The sequence below is a fragment of the Melanostigma gelatinosum genome (genome assembly GCF_949748355.1).
Source record: "Melanostigma gelatinosum genome assembly, chromosome: 12".
NCBI classification, from domain to species: domain Eukaryota; kingdom Metazoa; phylum Chordata; class Actinopteri; order Perciformes; family Zoarcidae; genus Melanostigma; species Melanostigma gelatinosum.
In genome coordinates this window covers 483,787-502,079 of record NC_136645.1, presented here as the reverse complement: position 1 = coordinate 502,079, position 18,293 = coordinate 483,787, and the positions used below count along the sequence as shown (strand labels likewise).

General features: G+C 51.6%; 1 protein-coding gene across 2 annotated transcripts in view; it reads left to right on the top strand.

The window, feature by feature from the left end:
- The first annotated feature begins 13,674 nt into the window (after nucleotides 1-13,674).
- cul9 (cullin 9) overlaps nucleotides 13,675-18,293 on the top strand; it is a 40,849-nt gene continuing 36,230 nt past the window's right edge. For both annotated transcript variants that reach the window (XM_079280507.1, XM_079280506.1), the window contains exons 1-3: nucleotides 13,675-13,805; nucleotides 16,704-17,378; nucleotides 18,093-18,247. In XM_079280507.1, the coding sequence (XP_079136633.1) occupies nucleotides 16,709-17,378; nucleotides 18,093-18,247 (825 nt within the window). In that variant the 5' untranslated portion in view covers nucleotides 13,675-13,805; nucleotides 16,704-16,708. The remainder of the gene's footprint in view (nucleotides 13,806-16,703; nucleotides 17,379-18,092; nucleotides 18,248-18,293) is intronic.

The window sequence follows — 18,293 nt, the reverse complement described above, 5'->3', positions numbered from 1 at the left end:
AAACTTATCAAACTTAGCATACATTCCTCGTCAGCCTGTCCAAATAAATTGGGCAAATAAAGCTTTAACCACATTAAACTTAGCTTTATTAAATGTCAGGTCTCTGTCAGGAAAAACATTTTTATTTCATCCTTACTGACCGCCAGAGGCAGTGCTTAACACTGGATATCTTCCGTCTCGCGCATGCGCAGGTCGAATATTTATATCAACAAAGTCACGTGTGACCTCGGATGACCCCCGTCATCTATAAGTTCCGGTGTCATCCTGAGCTCAGTCCTTTTTCATCTTCTCGCGACGCAGGTTAGCTACCATGGTAGCATAAACAAGGATGTGTCTACGATCAAGACATATTAGAGCTCGTCACTGTAGCCTTGTGACCACCGGTCGGAGTTGCGGTTCTCTCGCCCTCCAAAGGCTGCGACGAGCTGTCCCTCTTCGGAGGGAACGGTGTGTTCGCCGTTCGGACATCGAGCCCCGGACTGGTGGACGCCCCTATCATCGGTCGTCACCAGTCTGATAAGGGCCAGCTAAGTCGTGATGACAGCAATCGGTAAGATCGATTAACATTGTTTTCTATAACAGTTGTTTGTTCCACGGTTGGCAGAGCGCTTCCGCTCTAGTTAATCGAGTGGCGCGCTAACGAGAGCATAGAATTACGCTGTCGGCCCGCCCTTCACAGTGTTACGGCTATCACAGTTAGCAGAGTGTTCCTGCTCAGGCAAACTTGGTGAGACACTAGATCGGCATTGGCGTTGTGTCCATGGAGATTTAATCTTTACATCTGACGTAATTCGCAGTTAGCAGTGTCTTCACTCAGGCTAATTTAGTGAGATGCTAGCTGGGACTGCGTCCATCAACTTTGTAAACCTTACAGCCGTCACAGTTAACAGAGCATCCCCGCTCAGGTTAACTCAGTGGGAAGCTAGCTAAACAAAGCTGATACTGGGGCTGTGGCCATCAACTTTGTAGCATTACAACTATCACAGTTAGCAGAGTGTGCTCGCTCAGGCTAACTCGGTGAATGCTAGTTATACTAAATCAACATTGAGGTTGTGCCCATTGATGTTTTTACGCATTACGGCTGTCGAGACTAAGTTAATGCTGGATTGTGTCCATTGATTGCTGTAAACATTACGCCATATCAGTTAGCAGAGCGTTTCGCTCCGGCTAACTAGACTAAGCTAATACTCTGATTGTGTCCATTGATTGTTGTAAACATTATGGCCATATCAGTCGCGGATATCAGTTAGCAGAGTGCCCTCGCTCAGGCTAACTGGTAGCACACCAAGAGTTACAGCAACTATCTTAGTGAAGAGAGTGTCCTCGCTCCCCTCTCACTGTAAGGACTGTGTTCTTTTTTGTCCGTTTTCACAGTAGCAGAGTGCTCTCGCTCAAGCTAGCTGGCGGGGGCACCAATATCTGCAGCAACTATCCTAGTGAAGAGAGTGTCCTCGCCCCTCTCACTATAAGGACTTTGCCTGACCTGTTTCCACAGTGGCAGAGTGCTCTCGCTCAAGCTAACTGGTGGGACACCAATATCTGCAGCAACTATCTTAGTGAAGAGAGTGTCCTCGCTCCCCTCTCACTGTACGGACTGTGTTCTTTTTTGTCCGTTTTTTACAGTAGCAGAGTGCTCTCGCTCAAGATAACTGGTGGGACACCAATATCGGCACCAACTAGCTTAGTGAAGAGAGTGTCCTCGCTCCCCTCTCACTATAGGGACTTTGCCTGACCTGTTTCCACAGTGGCAGAGTGCTCTCGCTCAGGCTAACTGGTGGGTCACCAATATCCGCAGCGGCTGGCCAAGTGAAGAGTGTCCGAAGGATCACTCTCCACTGACTGCCCCCTGCCTGTTCTCTCAACATTCAGCAGAGCGCTCCCGCTCAGACTGATTTGGAATTCCGCATCAACTAGTGGGACAAGGGTTCCACCAGAATCGCGGCCATGTTAAACTCTCCCGGCTGTAGGACCTGTATAGCTCCTCTTCAGCCTGAGGACAGCCCTGACCTCTTGCCCTAGCCTCGAGCTTCTGAGGCAGGGCCTCTCGGAGAACCCAGGCAGGACCTGCGTCATCACGCCTTGAGCAGTACGGTCTGCTAGGCTGGCCGAAGTGGAACACCTGATGCGTGAGGTCTACCTCCCCCTGTCAGGGCAGCTGAATCCAGCCCAACCTACCCTGGTCATTTGTATGGCGCTTGCACGCCTGGTATACACAGCAGCTGGAACATCCACCTGTGAGTGCCTTCTTCAGGCGCCTTCCCGCCCTCACCACCTTTTCTGTTCCTCCCTCCGAGGAATATCTGAGGGAGTTGCGTGCATGGTGGAGACACCAGGGCTCTCTCCCGCCTTACATCAGACCATGCAGGAGGTGGCAAATCTGGCCTTGCACGTATGCCAGCCAGTTAGACGACTATTGCGTCCATCATAGTTTCCCCTGAGGAGACTCTGAGGCCCGATGCCAGGTGCCGTCGACCCAATGTCGGGTCAAAGATGACCTGCTATCCAGGGCTTATGACACAGCAGCGCTGTGCACCGTATCGACAACTCCCTCTCCCACCTCATGCTTTCCCTCGCAGATTCTCTGCAGCGGGCTACTTCGACGCTTCTGCTCAGTGATGCTTCATTGCAGGCGTTTGCGCTCATGCCGAGGGAATGTGGATGTATGATGTCCACCCTGGTTCAGACTCGCCGCCAGGTTTGGCTGGCGCAGTCACCCCTATCTGAGACATGTAGGAGGACCCTCTGTACTGTCCCAGTGGAACCTGGTGAGCTGTTCGAGTCAGCTGCTATACAGGTGCTTCAGCGGACTGTTAGAGCTAGCCAGACCAGGCAGCAGTTCTCTGGTCTTTGCAGGGACATGCCTGCACCCCCAGACCTAGGGGTCCCACTTTGGCCCCACAAGGCCGTTTTCTCAGCCTCCAGCTTACCCTAGTAGCCGCAACAGGCCTCGGCGTCCTGCTGAGAGGCCGGACCGCTACCTATACAACCCTACTTACGTCCCCGTCCCCCCGGCAGGGGTGCCAGGAGATGTCTCCAGGCCGGCTGTCGGGGTTCTTTCTCCCATCAGCGGATTTCCAAGGGAGAGTGGTTCACGTCTATCAACGCCTATTCCCATGTTCCCATGGTGCATCACCACAACTTTCAGTCCTAGGTGCTTCCATTCGGACTCTCCCATCTCCCCATGGGTGTTCACAGTGTGTTACTGCTGTCCTTTCCCCCTGCAATCGCAGGGCGTGAACATACTGCCGTACTTAGACGACTGGTTGACCTAGGCGCCATCCCGGCTTCAGGCGCCACAGGACACTGCTCGCCTTCTCTCACGTGGCCCGGTGGGCCTCAAGGTGAACATGGAGAGGAGCTACCTGAGCCCTTCTCAGAGCATAACCTTCATTAGTGTGGCCCTATGAGAGCCTGTCTGTCGCCCCAGCATGTGGCCAACAACCCCCACAACCTCTCCCTCTTCCGAGGGGGCAGACGGTTGCCCTACATCCTTTTCTCCGACTATTGGGTAAACTGACAGCTGCCTCAACTGTCGTTCCCTTGGGTTTGCAGATGGCTGAACAGCCTTCACTTGGATGCCAAGTGGCACAGATACAGGGCAATAATATTATCGAAACAGTGCCTATTCACTATCCCCATGGAGGGAGTGCATATCTGGCAAACAGTGTCCCAGGAACCGAGCCCACCGGGCTCGGTTCCATTCCACCAGGAGATTGTCACAACAGATACCTGCCTCTCAAGGCGGGGTGCAGTGTGACGGAACAGGACAGCCTGGGTGCAGTTGTCTGCTGAAAGACCGCAGGGGCAGGTCCAGGTTCTAGAGCTAGCGCTCAAGCACTTCCTTCCATATTTGAAGGGAGAGCATGGGCTTGTCCGGTTGGACAACACCGCTGCTGTGATTTCCCATAAACTATCAAGGGGGCACCAGATCTGCAGAAGTTGCTACGGGGATCACCGTGGCCTTCTGACTTGGGAGGCCCCTCGCCTGACCAGCCTGTGGGCAATGTACCCACCAGGAGAACGAAACCAGGTTGTGGTTTTCCTGTTCCGTCACAAGCCGCCACCGTGAGAGTGGCGGCTGCATCCAGACGTGTCGACCCACTGCCCCCAGTGGGTCTCCTTGACGGAGAGGACCAGCCCTCTGGGTCAAGATGCCCTGGCTCACACGTAGCCAGATTATCTTCTTTATTCCTTTCCACCATTCCCTTTGATTTTGCTACAAGCTTGTCAGAGTTCTTCCCCAACAGGGGGATCTCCTGTCGCAACTAGAAGGTCGGATTTGGCATTCCAATCCCTGTCGCCTTCAACTATGGGTCACGGGAGGGCCTGACCGGATGCTGAGTGGCTGCATAGAACCAGTCTGGCTGACTATTCTGACTGCCAGTGCGCGCGGTCTACCTGCCTGCAGTACAAGAAACAGGTGGAAGCTGTTCTCCGACTGGTGTGCGGCTCAGAACAAGGTCCCAGTACAGCACCCCGTGCCTGCTGTACTGAGTTTCTACAGTCCCTCCTGGATAAGGACCGGTCTCCCCGGCATGGGACCTACCCTTGGTACTGGACACCTTATGCTTGTCTAATTTTGAACCCCTGGCACAGGCGGAGCCGAGATGGCTATCGGCAAGACGGTTTTCTCCTTGCCGTCAATTCAGCTCAATGTGGGGGCGAGCTGCATGCCCTATCAGTGGAAGAATCATGTCTGAGTTGGAACTCAGATGGCTTGGGTGTCACTTTCTGGCCTAATGCAGTGTTTCTCCCAAGGGTGTGGATACGTTCACATATAAACCGGCCTATCCAGCTGGCAAAGTTGACCCCCCCCCCCATTGGGAGAGGAGAGGTCAAGGCTGCTGTGCCCAGTGTGGGCCCTCAGAGCTTATGTGGAAGCCACCGCCTGCATTGTCAGTTATGGTGAGCCTAAGAAGGGCTGTGCTCCTTTTAAAAATGAAAAAAAACAGCACCTGTCCCACTGGATAGTGGAGGCCATTGCCTATACATACAAGGCGAGCGGCTGCGCTCGGCCATCCGGGGTGAAGGGTCACTACCAAGATTGTCTCCACACCAAGGGCAAGCCTGAGTGGTGTGCCTGTGGAGGATATATGTGCTGCGGCCTCATGGGCATCACCGAGCACATTCACCAAACACTACAGAGTTAACGTTGCCACCCCTCACCCACTGGGGAGGGTTCTTTGGCCAATTTTCTCTGCCGGAGCTATAAGAGGTAGTTACTGTGCTTCCTCGTGACTCTTTTGGTATAAGTCATCCAGTGTGAAGCACTGCCTCTGGCGGTCAGTAAGGATGAAATAGAACGAAAGTTACGAATGTAACTACGGTTCTATGAATCCTGGATGACCGCTACTTGCCGGAGCCCCACAGACATGCTACTCAGCAAAGCAGAAGCTAAATCATTAATCAAAAGAAACATTGTGAAGGAATGGCATCACAGTTAGGATGTAGGAGACACAGGAAGACATCTGTAATTTACTCAAGATGGCGCCGTCTATGCCTGTCTCGGTGTGTTGGTGCTCATTGTTTTGTGTTGTTTTTGTTGTAAATACTGTTTTCTGCTGCGATACCCGGAGCTCTTTCACCAGAGATGAGCTCGTAAACATCAGGGGAACAACTCCAGCGGACTTACTTCCAACTTTTCTTTTAACTTCTGTAGAATTACTGGATATTCTCATCAAAGGTGCTCTCACCTTAGCCAATGTGGATTCCGCACACTGCTGCCGGGCATATTTCTCTCACTGTGCAACAAACTGGACGAACTTCAGCTTCTGGTGGGGAAAGACAGAGACTTCTCTACATCCTCCGTTTTGTGCTTCACTGAGACCTGGCTCTGTGGATCGATACCGGACTCCGTGCTCCAGCTGGCGGGCTTCCAGCTGTTCAGAGCGGACCGCAACACGGAGCTCTCTGGCAAATTGAAGGGTGGGGGAATCTGTGTTTACACCAACAGTGGCTGGTGCAACGATGTGTCAGTGATTCTACAGCACTGTTCTCCTGATCTGGAACCCTTCATTATAAACTGCAAACCCTTTTACTCCCCTCGTGAGTTCGCTTCATTCATTCTGATCGGTGTTTACATGCCGCCGCAGAGCAACGTGCAGGATGCACAGCGGACACTCGCCGATCAGATACGGTGTGTGGAGCGGACCAACCCGGACTCTCTAGTTATTGTCCTTGGTGACTTCAACAAAGGAAACCTCAGCCATGAACTCACTAAATACAGACAGTTCATTAAATGCCCTACCAGAGAGGAGAACATTCTAGACCACTGCTACACCACAGTCAGCGGGGCATATCACGCCGTCCCCTGTTCTGCACTGGGACTCTCTGACCACGTCATGGTCCATCTGATCCCTGCCTACAGGCAGAAATTAAAGCTCTGCAAACCTGTGGTGAGGAAATTCAAGAAGTGGACCAGTGAAGCTCTGGAGGACCTTCGAGCGTGTTTGGACTGCACAGACTGGGATGTCTTCAGGACTGCTACCAACAGTCTGGATGAGTACACAGAGGCTGTGACTTCATATATCAGCTTCTGTGAGGACAGCTGTGTTCCAACACCAGGGTGAGTTACAACAATGACAAACCCTGGTTTACAGCAGAACTCAGACAGCTAAGGCTGCAGAAAGATCAGGCTCTTAGGAGTGGGGACAAGGACTTGTATAAAGAGTCAAAGTACAGGTTTAGCAAGGCGGTGAGAGATGCTAAACAACTGTACTCTGAGAAACTGCAACATCAGCTCTCAGCCAATGACTCTGCTTCTGTCTGGAGAGGTACCTGCCCCATCTTCTCCCGACCTACAGGCAGAAATTAAAATCGACAAAGCCTGTGGTGAAGACCGCACGTGGTGAAGACTGCACGTTCAACAACAATAAACCTGGTTTACTGAGAAACTCAGGCAGCTTCGTCGGGCCAAGGAGGAGGCCTACAGAAGTGGGGACAGGATCCTGTACAACCAGGCCAGAAACACATTGACGAGGGAGATCAGGGCAGCTAAGAGAAGCTACACTGAAAAGCTGAAGAACAAGTTTTCAGCCAACGACCCCTCGTCAGTTTGGAGAGGCCTGGAAGTACTCACCAACTACAGGAGACCATCCCCCCCCCACTGAGGCCAATCACCAACTGGCTGACGACCTGAATGCCTTCTCCTGCAGGTTTGATAAGCCTACCCTCACCCCCCCCCCCACCTGCCCCATCAAACAACCATCTACACCCCCTGCCTCCTCATCTCTCCCAACCGACCCCCCACCGGCACTGAGGATCTGTGAAGAGGATGTGAGTCGGCTCTTTCACAGACAGAAGATCAGGAAGGCACCAGGCCCAGACGGTGTGTCACCCTCCTGCCTGAAAGTCTGTGCTGACCAGCTGGCCCCCATCTTCACAAAGACCTTCAACCGATCACTGGAGCTGTGTGAAGTCCCCTCCTGCTTCAAATGCTCCAAGATCATCCCGGTCCCCAAGAAATCCTCCATCACATAATTAAATGACTACAGGCCCGTCGCCCTGACGTCTGTGGTCATGAAATCCTTTGAAAGACTGGTGTTGACCCACCTGAAGAACATCACAGGACCCCTGCTGGATCCCCTGCAGTTTGCCTACCGTGCAAACAGGTCGGTGGATGATGCAGTCAACATGGGTCTGCATTACATGCTGCAACACCTCGACTCCCCAGAGACATATGCAAGGGTTCTGTTTGTGGACTTCAGCTCCGCGTTCAACACCATCATCCCAGCAATACTCCAATCCAAACTCTCCCAGCTCACTGTGCCAGCCTCCACCTGTCAGTGGATCACAAACTTCCTGACTGACAGGACGCAGCAGGTGAGGCTGGGAAAAATCACATCCAGCACCCGGACCATCAGCACTGGACCCCCCAGGGATGTGGTCTCTCCCCACTGCTCTTCTCCCTCTACACCAACGACTGCACCTCAGAGGACCCAATGGTCAAACTCCTGAAGTTCACAGACGACACAACGGTCATCGGCCTCATCAGGGACGGTGATGAGTCTGCATACAGACGGGAGGCTGAACGGCTGGTCCTCTGGTGTGGTCAGAACAACCTGGAGCTGAACAAGCTCAACACTGTGGAGATGACAGTGGACTTCAGGAGGAGCCCCCCAACACTGCCACCCTCACCATACACAACACCACTGTGTCTGCTGTGGAGACCTTCAAGTTTCTGGGATCCACAATCTCCCGGGACCTGAAGTGGGCTCCCAACATCAGGAAAAAGGCCCAGCAGAGGTTGTACTTTATGCGCCAGCTCAGGAAGTTCAACCTGCCTCAGGAGCTGCTGATTCTTTTCTACTCAGCCATCATCCAGTCTGTTCTCTGTTCTTCCATCACTGTGTGGTTTGGATCGGCCACCAAACAGGACAGAAACAGACTGCAACGGATTGTTAGGTCTGCGGAGAGGATCATAAGATAAGATAAAATAAGATAATCCTTTAGTTGTCCCTCAGTGGGGAAATTACAGGATTACAGCAGCATTGCTCACAAGTAAATAAAATAAAAGATACAAATCAAGTAATATAACTAAACTAAACAGTAAACAGTAAAATAGTAATAAAATAAGACAGTAAAGAAGAAGAATATTAAATATACCAGTATATACAGAATATACAGACGGAATAAAAATATAAGAGAATACTTAAACGAATCAGCCGGTGACTGAAGGAGCTGTGCAGAGCTGCCACAGTGTCCTGCATGGGGTGGGAGGCGTGGCTCATCAGGGATGAGAGCTTCGCCATCATCCTCCAGTCTCCCACCACCTCCACAGTATCCAGTGGACACCCCAGCACGCTGCTGGCCTTCCTCACCAGTTTGTCCAGTCTCCTCCTGTCAGCTGCCGCGATGCTGCTGCTCCAGAAGACCACTCCATAGAAGATGGCTGATGCCACCACGGAGTCGAAGAAGGTCTTCAGGAGTGCTCCCTGCACCCAAAAGACCTCAGTCTCCTCAGCAGAAAGAGTCTGCTCTGTCCTTTTTTATAAAGAGCGTGAGCGTGGTCAGTCCAGTCCAGTTTATTGTTCAAGTGAACACCCAGGTACTTATACGACTTCACGACCTCAATGTCCAGTCCCTGGATGCTCACCGGTGTCGGAGGAGGGCGTTTACCCTGGCGGAAGTCCACCACCAGCTCCTTGGTCTTGCTGGAGTTGATGTGGAGGCGGTTCCGCTGGCACCATCCTAAAAAGTCCTGGTTTAGTTCCCTGTATTCTCTGTCATCATCGGCGGAGATGAGGCCGACGATTGCAGAGTCGTCAGAGAACTTTTGCAGGTGGCAGTTGGCAGAGTTATGTTTGAAGTCCGAGGTGTAAATGGAGAAGAGGAATGGATCCAGAACGGTTCCCTGTGGGGCCCCTGTGCTGCAGGACACCCGATCTGACTCACACTCTCGTATCTGCACATACTGTGGACGGTTGGTGAGGTAGTCCAGGATCCATGCAGTGAGGTGGTGGTCCACCCCGGTCTGCTCCAGCTTGTCCCTCAGAAGCACAGGCTGGATGGTGTTGAAGGCACTGGAGAAGTCGTAGAACATGACTCTCACAGTGCTTCCAGCCTTTTCCAGGTGAGAGAGGCATCTCTGCAGCAGGAAGATGACGGCGTCATCCACCCCGATGCCGGACTGGTAGGCGAACTGAAGTGGGTCCAGGGATGAACTCACCAGAGGGCGGAGATGGGCAAGGACCAGCCTCTCCAGGGTCTTCATCAGGTGGGATGTCAACGCCACCGGCCTGTAGCTGTTGAGGTCCTTGGGCCGCAGGTTCTTTGGTACCGGTACCACGCAGGATGTCTTCCATAGCTGTGGTACTTTCCCCAGCCTCAAGCTCAAGTTGAATACGTGCTCCGCTATCCCGCACAGCTGGTCTGCGCAGGATTTGAGGAGCCTTGAGCTGATGCCGTCTGGACCCGTGGCCTTCCTCGCCTTGATCCCCCTCAGTTCCTTCCTCACTTGGTTGAGGGACACGCTGGGGGGTGGGGTGCTGTGTGTTGGAGTGGGGGTGGGTTGCTGGTCGTAGAGTGCTGAGTATGAGAGGTGTGGAGTGGAGCCGAGTGCTGTGGGAAGGGGGGAGGTGGAGGGGGAGGGGGGGGTAATAATCCACAGGGGATGCAGATGATGGGGGTTGCAGCAGCAGGGAGGTCTGGGTGGGGGAGGGGTGGATGGCTGGTCAAATCTGTTAAAAAATAAGTTCAGCTCATTCACCCACTTTTTGTCCCCCTCAGGCTGTTAGTTGGGCCCCTTGAACCCAGAAATCGCCTTGAGGCCCTTCCAGACCCCGACTTTGTTATTCTGCTGCAGCTGGTCCTCCATCTTCATCCTGTAGACATCTTTCCCCTCCCTGATCTTCATCTTCAGCTCCCTCTGCACAGTCCTCAGCTCCTCTTTGTTGCCAGATCTAAAAACCCTCTTCTTCTCCTTGAGGAGGGCCTTTATCTCCAGAGAGATCCAGGGTTTGCCATTTGAGAAACACCGTACAGTCCTGGTGGGTACGGTGTTCTCAACACAGAAGTTAATATAGTCCGTGACGCAGTCGCCGTCGATGTCTTCCCCATGGGCATCACTGAATACCTCCCACACAGCTGTCTCAAAACAGTCCTTCAGAGCCTCCTCGGCTGCATCGGTCCATCGTCTAACTGTGCGGGTCACAGCTGGCTGCTTCTGTGCAAGAGTTGTGTACACAGGCAGGAGGTGCACCAGGTTGTGGTCAGATCTGCCCAGGGGAGGGAGAGGTGATGATATGTATGCCTCCTTGGTGTTGGCATAAAGAAGGTCCAGTGTTTTATTGTCTCTGGTGTGGCATTTGACATACTGGGTGAATGTGGGCAGAGTGGAGGACGGAGGGGCATGATTAAAGTCCCCAGAGAGAAGGAGGAGGGCATTGGGGTGTTGGTTCCAGCCTGCCCTGCATTGGGGTGTTGGTCCCAGCCTGCCCTCCATCCTGGACTTGTTCACCTCCAGAGTCAGTAAACGGGCTGAAAGATCACTGCAGACCCTTCACACCCTGGACACAAGCTGTTCCAACTCCTCCCCTCTGGTAGGCGCTACAGGGCTCTGTACGCCAAGACCACCAGACACAGGAACAGCTTCTTTCCACTGGCCATCACTCTCATGAACAATAAATAGGTTATACTACACTATTGCCACCACTTACAACTCATGCCATTGTATATAGGTTGATGTTCACATGTATATATATATATATATACACTTTTTCTCTTGGATATATATTTATACTTATATTATTGCTAAATGTCTATACCTACATCCGTTCTACTCTTTGTTGCTGCCCTTTTTTTATTCTTTATCCATATATTTCTTGTTTAGTGTAAATTTGTGTTTGTACATTGAGAGCGGAGTGGAAACCGGAGACAAATTCCATGTATGCGTAAGCACACATGGCCAATAAAGCTGATTCTGATTCTGATTCTATTCTGGAGAGTGACGTCAACAGGCTCTTTAAAAAACAGAACCCCCACAAAGCAGCCGGCCCAGACTTGGTCTCCCCCTCCACCCTGAAGCATTGTGCTGACCAGCTGTCTCCGGTGTTCACAGACATCTTCAACACCTCCCTGGAGACATGCCACGTACCAGCCTGCTTCAAGGTCTCCACCATCATCCCTGTCCCCAAAAAACAAGGATCACAGGACTTAATGACTACAGGCCCATCGCCCTGACCTCTGTGGTCATGAAGTCTTTTGGACGCCTTGTCCTGTCCCTAAAAACCCTCACCGACCCACTCCTGGACCCCCTGCAGTTCCACTACAGAGCCAACAGATCTGTAGATGAGGCAGTCAACATGGCCCTTCATTTCATCCTCCAGCATCTGGACTCCCCAGGAACCTACGCCAGGATCCTGTTTGTGGACTTCAGCTCTACTTTCAACACCATTATCCCGTCTCTGCTGCAGGACAAGCTCTCCCAGCTGCAGGTGCCCGACTCCACCTGCAAGTGGATCACAGACTTCCTGTCTGACAGGAAGCAGCACGTGAAGCTGGGAAAGCACGTCTCAGCCTCCCGGACCCTCAGCACCGGTTCCCCCCAAGGCTGCGTGCTTTCCCCTCTGCTCTTCTCCCTGTACACCAACAGCTGCACCTCCAGTCACCAGTCCGTCAAGCTCCTGAAGTTCGCGGATGACACCACCCTCATTGGACTCATCTCTGGTGGGGATGAGTCTGCCTACAGGTGGGAGACTGACCATCTGGGAACCTGGTGCGGTCTGAACAACCTAGAGCTCAACGCTCTAAAGACAGTGGAGATGGTTGTGGATTTCAGGAAGAATGCAGCCCCACCAGCCCCTATCACTCTGTGTGACTCCCCCTATCGCCCTGTGTGACTCCCCCATCGACGTGGTGGAGTCCTTCCGTTTCCTGGGCTCCATCATATCCCAGGACCTCAAGTGGGAGCTCAACATCAGCTCCATCACGAAGAAGGCTCAGCAGAGGATGTACTTCCTGAGGCAGCTGAAGAAATTCAACCTGCCAAAGACAATGATGGTGCATTTCTACACAGCCATCATTGAGTCCATCCTCTGCTCTTCCATCATAGTCTGGTACGCTGCAGCCACTGCCAAGGACAAGGGCCGACTGCAGCGCATCATTCTGCTGAGAGGTGATTGGCTGCAATCTGCCGTCCCTCCAGGACCTGTTCGCTTCAAGGACCCTGAAGCGAGCACGAAAGATTGTAGCCGACCCCTCTCACCCTGGACATGAACTGTTTGTGCCCCTTCCATCTGGCAGGAGGCTGCGGTCCATCAGGACCAAGACCACACAAACAGTTTCTTCCCGTCCGCAGTCGGGCTCATTAACAAAGCCCGGGTCCCCCACTGACTCTGTCAACCCGAGGACATCTCCTTCTGGTCTCCCCCCTGCACATCCCTGTTTCTCTATTTAAACACACTCATCACTTTTAACATTTCACTTACACTTCACTTGTTTTACAGTCCTGTTATCTGTTTTGTTGTGCACTTTATTCTATATTTTATTGTACATTTTAATGTTTCTATTTCTTGCACTGTGTTGATTGTTGATAGTTTAATGTCATTGTTTATTGTTAAATGTTACGCACCTCCCGCCACGACAAATTCCTTGTAGGTGCAAACTTTCTTGGCAATAAATGGTTCTGATTCTGATTCCGATTCCGGGGTATGCTGTTCAGAGAGAAGTCAGCAAAGGGAGAAGAAGCACCACAGAAGAAAACACATTAACCAGACTGAGGATTGGACACACAAGGCTGAACAAAACAATGCAACTAATAAATAAACACCCAGCAGGACGATGTGAGCACTGCCAAATACCAGAATCTATAAATCATATCACATGTTATTGCCAGAAATTCACACTCGAGCGAGACAGAGAAGGCTGGGAGTTGAGGAAATAAACCTAAAAGATGCATTAACCGGCAGGAAATGTACTCAATACGTGAAAGAAACAGGATTGAGTCTAATAATTTAAGTCACCGAAATGATAGAACTCTTTTTTGTTTTGTTTTGTAGGGGGATAGGTTACTCTGGACCACACTCCAGACCAGTAGGTGGCGGTAATGCACCTGGAAGCTGTTTGCCATCCGCCATACAACTTAAAAGAAGAAGAAGAAGATCGCAGAGGAGGTAGACGTAGAAGAAGAAGAGTGCTGCTCCCTGTCACAAGTGCGCAAATGCGCATCCAGCAGCGGAGCGGACCTCCGGTGCAAAGCGACGAGACGAACACCTGCAGACCGGGAACCGACACGTCGAGGCGGAAGAGAAACCAGCGCGCGAGAGGGGAGACAGAAACGAGGGGGGAGGTCGTCAGCGACACGGCAGGTAAGACCTGAAACACACCAAACTGCGTTCAGAAACACGCCAACTATGCGTGTAACCCACGACATATAAACAGAAACATCGTGTTTGAGGTGTTGTCTGATGGACATTAATGCACTCTAACTAATCAAACAATCAGGAATTCACTTTTTAAGCTGTTTCATTCCAATAATGTTCCTCCACCGACGTAGCGTCAGGATGTGAAGTGATGTAGAAGTTGTGTATTATTAGTGTACCTTCGTAAGAAGTGTGTAACGTTACATCCTGAATTCAACACTTGATTCTGTGGAATCCTGGAAATGTTTCAAACTTTAATTCATCTTTGCTCGTAATCAGTGACGCGTTAAATGTGGAGGTTTTAAAAGGGACTTTGGTGATGACGTTCTGCTGTCAACAACGGTCGCGTGAGAGAGAGCTGGTGTTAGCATGCTAACTAGATGTTCTGTGAAAGTGCGCAGAAGTGATCTGCGCAGAAGAGAGCGCTAACCTTAGCGGTTAGCTCAGCGGTCAGGTTTACGTTACAACATCAGGGACCCGGCTATTTACTGGGACTAGATAACTTCACAGCCGCGAGCTAGCTAGCTGGTGTTAGCAATAATAACCGCTACGTAATGTCAGTATGAGCTAACTGTGTCTGTGTCATAGGTGTGTCTGTGTGTTATAGGTGTGAGTGAGTGCTGCTTCAGTAGTTAGACAGACCCCTGCTGATAAACATCTGGTTTCAGAGAAAGAGGAACTGACTCTAACTCATTCCATGTTATCACAGTTCTGATGCTTGTGTGTGTTCATCTCATCCGGCTAAATACTGCAGCTCGGAATCATAGGATCAATAATTACATTATACTGTAAAATAAACTGTACAATAACTAAGTACTGTATATAAGTACTTATTTTGAGGTACTTTTAATTATCTGCTACTTTTCTACTTGTCCCATGTGATATATATCATTGATGCATCATCAGTACTTGTGGTCCCTTGAGTGTATTGTGAAGCTGATACTTCAGTATAAAGTACTTCCTCCTCTCTGTGGTTGAAATGTTTGAATATTTCTAACTTGAGTGGAAATATTTCAACGTTACAACATTTAGTTGTTGAAGTGGCAGTTTAGATAAGACTTTATTTATTACGAGGGGAGTTGTTGTCGTACAGAGTATGAAAACAGTGTAAAGTGTAAATACCATAAAATGAAATGGAAACGAAAGTGGAAGTAGACGACGTCGTTGGCGGTACAAGTGGAAGTAGACAACGTTGTTGACGGTACAGGGGGAAGTAGATGACGTCGTTGGCGGTACAGGGGGAAGTAGACAACGTCGTTGGCGGTACAGGGGGAAGTAGACAACGTCGTTGGCGGTACAGGGGGAAGTAGACAACGTCGTTGGCGGTACAGGGGGAAGTAGACAACGTCGTTGGCGGTACAAGTGGAAGTAGACAACGTCGTTGGCGGTACAGGGGGAAGTAGACAACGTCGTTGGCGGTACAAGTGGAAGTAGACAACGTCGTTGGCGGTACAAGTGGAAGTAGACAACGTCGTTGGCGGTACAAGTGGAAGTAGACCACGTCGTTGGCGGTACGGGGGAAGTAGACAACGTCGTTGGCGGTACAGGGGGAAGTAGACAACGTCGTTGGCGGTACAGGGGGAAGTAGACAACGTCGTTGGCGGTACAGGGGGAAGTAGACGACGTCGTTGGCGGTACAAGTGGAAGTAGACAACGTCGTTGACGGTACAGGGGGAAGTAGACAACGTCGTTGGCGGTACAAGTGGAAGTAGACAACGTCGTTGACGGTACAGGGGGAAGTAGACAACGTCGTTGGCGGTACAAGTGGAAGTAGACAACGTCGTTGGCGGTACAAGTGGAAGTAGACAACGTTGTTGACGGTACAGGGGGAAGTAGACAACGTCGTTGACGGTACAGGGGGAAGTAGACAACGTCATTGGCGGTACAAGTGGAAGTAGACAACGTCATTGGCGGTACAAGTGGAAGTAGACAACGTCGTTGGCGGTACAAGTGGAAGTAGACAACGTCGTTGGCGGTACAAGTGGAAGTAGACCACGTCGTTGGCGGTACAAGTGGAAGTAGACGACGTCGTTGGCGGTACAGGTGGAAGTAGACGACGTCGTTGGCGGTACAAGTGGAAGTAGACAACGTCGTTGGCGGTACAGGGGGAAGTAGACAACGTCGTTGGCGGTACAAGTGGAAGTAGACCACGTCGTTGGCGGTACAAGTGGAAGTAGACCACGTCGTTGGCGGTACAAGTGGAATTAGACGACGTCGTTGGCGGTACAAGTGGAAGTAGACCACGTCGTTGGCGGTACAAGTGGAAGTAGACAACGTCGTTGGCGGTACAAGTGGAAGTAGACCACGTCGTTGGCGGTACAAGTGGAAGTAGACCACGTCGTTGGCGGTACAAGTGGAAGTAGACAACGTTGTTGACGGTACAGGTGGAAGTAGACAACGTCGTTGGCGGTACAAGTGGAAGTAGACCACGTCGTTGGCGGTACAAGTGGAAGTAGACAACGTTGTTGACGGTACAGGTGGAAGTAGACAACGTCGTTGGCGGTACAAGTGGAAGTAGACAACGTCGTTGATGGTACAAGTGGAAGTAGATGACGTCGTTGGCGGTACAAGTGGAAGTAGACGACGTCGTTGGCGGTACACGTGGAAGTAGACGACGTCGTTGGCGGTACAAGTGGAAGTAGACAACGTCGTTGACGGTACAGGTGGAAGTAGACGACGTCGTTGGCGGTACAAGTGGAAGTAGATGACGTCGTTGGCGGTACAAGTGGAAGTAGATGACGTCGTTGGCGGTACAGGGGGAAGTAGATGACGTCGTTGGCGGTACAGGGGGAAGTAGATGACTATATTTATTGATCTCTAATAATAATAATAATGTCTCCTCAGCAACCATGGTGGGCGAACGCCGCAATGGGAACCTGCTGGTCCAGCTGGGCCCGAGGCTGCAGGCGTACCCAGAGGAGCTGATCCGTCAGCGCCGCAACCGCGACGGACAGACGGAGTACCTGATTCGCTGGTGCCTGGTCACCATCGACGACGGCTCTGGGGGCGGAGCCTGCGAGGCGGGCGGGACGTCCGGTGGCTCCGGCGGTGGCTCCGGGTCGGACGGATCCGGCGGCTCCACGTCAGGAGAGAGCAAACCGGAGAACATCCTGATGTGGATGTCCACGGAGGACGTGTATGCCAACTGCCCCGGCCTGCTGGGGAAGAGGAAGTCGGACCCGCAGCAGCAGGAGGCGCAGCGTGGCGATGCCTCCGACGGCGGCGCTGAGTTCCCCGCTGATGTCACCTTCGACGAGGTGGAGCTGTCAGACATGAAGCAGGACGTGAAGAACCTGGTGTGTCGAGCCAGGAAGCAGATGGCCAAGAAGAGCGACTTCTCCATCAGCATCACGCACACCATCCACGTGCTGAGCGCCTACGCCGCCATCGGCTCGCTGGTCGGCGTCTTCAAGGAGACTGGCGCCCTCAACCTGCTGATGGAGCTGCTCTGCAACAAGGAGACGCAGACGCGACGCAGCGCCGGAAAGATGCTGCGAGCGCTCGCCTCACACGACGCAGGTAAAACCTTTACTTACAGGCTTTACTTACTGCTCTCTGATTGGCTGAGGTCATGTCGACACAAGCTTTACGTAGCTGACAAAACGGTCACAAACCGGCCTGGTCTGGCTCTCATTCATATCTACATCCACTGTTTGTGTTTTTCATCCATCACTTCCTCTTCTTCTACTACTACGTCTTCTTCTTCTTCTACTTCTTTTTGTGGGCGAGGAGCAGCTGAGTTTTTCCCATGAGTCATTGCAGCGTTCAGTGTGATAACATCAGACCAGAGGAGAGCTCTGACTCTGTTTCTCAAAAACACAAACACGGCTTCCTTTTTTTTAGCATTTAGTTAGAGACATCATGTGATGAAGTTTAAACCAATGGGACTTCAGAGAGGGGGAGGGGGCGGGGCTACACAGATCCTCTGTTCGACACAAGTCGCTGCTCTCGGATCTATTTTGAAGCAGTTAACTTCAGCTAACTTCAGCTGAAGTCAGCAGATCGCTGCTAAAATATGCTGAGTCATCCTGGATCACTACTGATGTTTGACTGGTGGGTGTGCCGTGTCTTTCACAAACATGTCGAACTACTGCTGTGACTGAAACTACATTGTTAGCGTTCAGGGTTTCTCACTAAAGCAGCGTTGTTTACGTCCATGTTTACTAGCTGGCAGTCTTCTTCTTCTCTGTGTCCTCTTGGCTCTGACTTTGTCTCCTCCCGCCCCCCTTACAGGAAGTCGGGCGTACGTCCTCTTGTCCCTCAGTCAGCAGGACGTCATTGAGCAGCACATGGACTTTGATAACCGCTACACTCTTCTGGAGCTGTTTGCAGAGACCACGTCCTCAGAGGAGCACGGCATCTCCTTTGAAGGGATCCACCTTCCTCAGGTAAAGACTTATTGCTATTGTTAATGATATTATTATTAATGATTGT